Source organism: Helobdella robusta (genome assembly GCF_000326865.2).
Source record: "Helobdella robusta unplaced genomic scaffold HELROscaffold_2444, whole genome shotgun sequence".
NCBI lineage: Eukaryota > Metazoa > Annelida > Clitellata > Rhynchobdellida > Glossiphoniidae > Helobdella > Helobdella robusta.
In genome coordinates this window covers 1-1,526 of record NW_008704286.1, presented here as the reverse complement: position 1 = coordinate 1,526, position 1,526 = coordinate 1, and the positions used below count along the sequence as shown (strand labels likewise).

At 35.9% G+C, this 1,526-nt stretch overlaps 1 protein-coding gene across 1 annotated transcript; it reads left to right on the top strand.

Moving 5' to 3' along the window:
- Positions 1-59: 59 nt before the first annotated feature.
- Positions 60-1,302, top strand: HELRODRAFT_184712 (hypothetical protein; the record flags this gene model as incomplete). Its single annotated transcript, XM_009019520.1, has 3 exons — positions 60-161; positions 811-915; positions 1,183-1,302. The coding sequence occupies 3 exons, from the start codon at positions 60-62 to the stop codon at positions 1,300-1,302; spliced, it is 327 nt and encodes a 108-aa protein (XP_009017768.1).
- Positions 1,303-1,526: the final 224 nt, after the last annotated feature.

The window sequence follows — 1,526 nt, the reverse complement described above, 5'->3', positions numbered from 1 at the left end:
GGGATGGTGATGACGATGATGGTTATGATGATGGTGACGACGACGAAGGTGGTCATATGATGTTGAGGATGATTCTTATGGCCTGGTCGATCGTCTGCTATTTTTGTTTTAAGGTATTCAAGGTGAACATTGACAACTGTCCCGGAATCATCGGTGATTTGGTTGGTCATTTATCAATCAATCCATCAATCAATCATCATTCATTCATTCGTTCATTCATTCATTCATACTTTTCTTCGTTTATTCACTTTTTCATTTAACCCAGCAATTAGTGAATGAATGAATGAATGAATGAATGAATGAATGAATGAATGAATGAATGAATGAATGAATGAAAGAATGAAAGAATGAAAGAATGATCGAGTGAATGAAAAATCCATCCCAAGCAGGAAATGCAAAAAGTTTTTGAAATGTTAAACGACATCCACGAGCTAAGTTCCCTGCTGAAAGCCAACCTAGAGGATATTACGGAGGCCAGCGGGGACTGCCAGTCAGCTGGCGTCGGATGGTGCTTAGATGAGTTTATGGAGGTGGGTAGCTGTCGTGATGATTGGTTGGTTGGTTGGTTGGTTGGTTGGCTGACTGATTGGTTGGTTGGTTGACTGATTGAATGACTGATTAGTTGATTGCTTGGCTGTTAATGTCATCATTTTCACCATCATTATTACAATCGTCTTCAAAAATTAACATTTGTAATGTCATATTAATCATAATTATATCAATCATGATAATCATTATCATCATCACCGTAATCATCATCATCATCGTTATCATCAGCATCATCATTATCGTCATCATTACCATAACCAGGGTCAGGAGTTTGACATATATGAGAGGTACTATTACTGCATCTTTCAGGACAATATTCATCTTAAATGGGCGCATCAATGTATCAATAACAAAAAAATTAATGAGGTTTGTATGTTTGTTTGTTTGTATGTGTGTATGTTTGTTTGTATGTTTGTTTTTTTGTTGGTTTGTATGTTTGTTTGTTGGTTTGATTGTACGCTTGTACGTGCGTTGGTTGTTTTTTTTTGTCTGAATGTTTGTTTGTATGTTTACATGTGCGTTTGTTTGTATATTTGTTTGTATGTTTGTTTGTGTATTTGTTTGTATATTTGCACATACAAAGAAACACACACACACACACACACGCAAACACACATACAAACAAACACACAGCTCTGGAAACCAGGTCTTGGAGATTGTATAAAATACGTCTTTCCGTGTCTGCTGTTAGAACCGTTCTATCATTTCTTTTACCTCTGTGACATCTTGAAGGTATTTTGTATCGGGGAATAATAGCTAGCCTTTTTGTAATACAGTACCGTGAAATAATACCACATATGACATATAACCTACAACAACAACACTATGTTACCATGAAATAAACAACAACACAACAACATCATCATTGTAACAACTACTACACCATCACAGCAACTACTACTACATCATCACAATAACAACAACAACAATATCATCACAACAACAGCCACAACTACATCCTTACAACAACAACAACA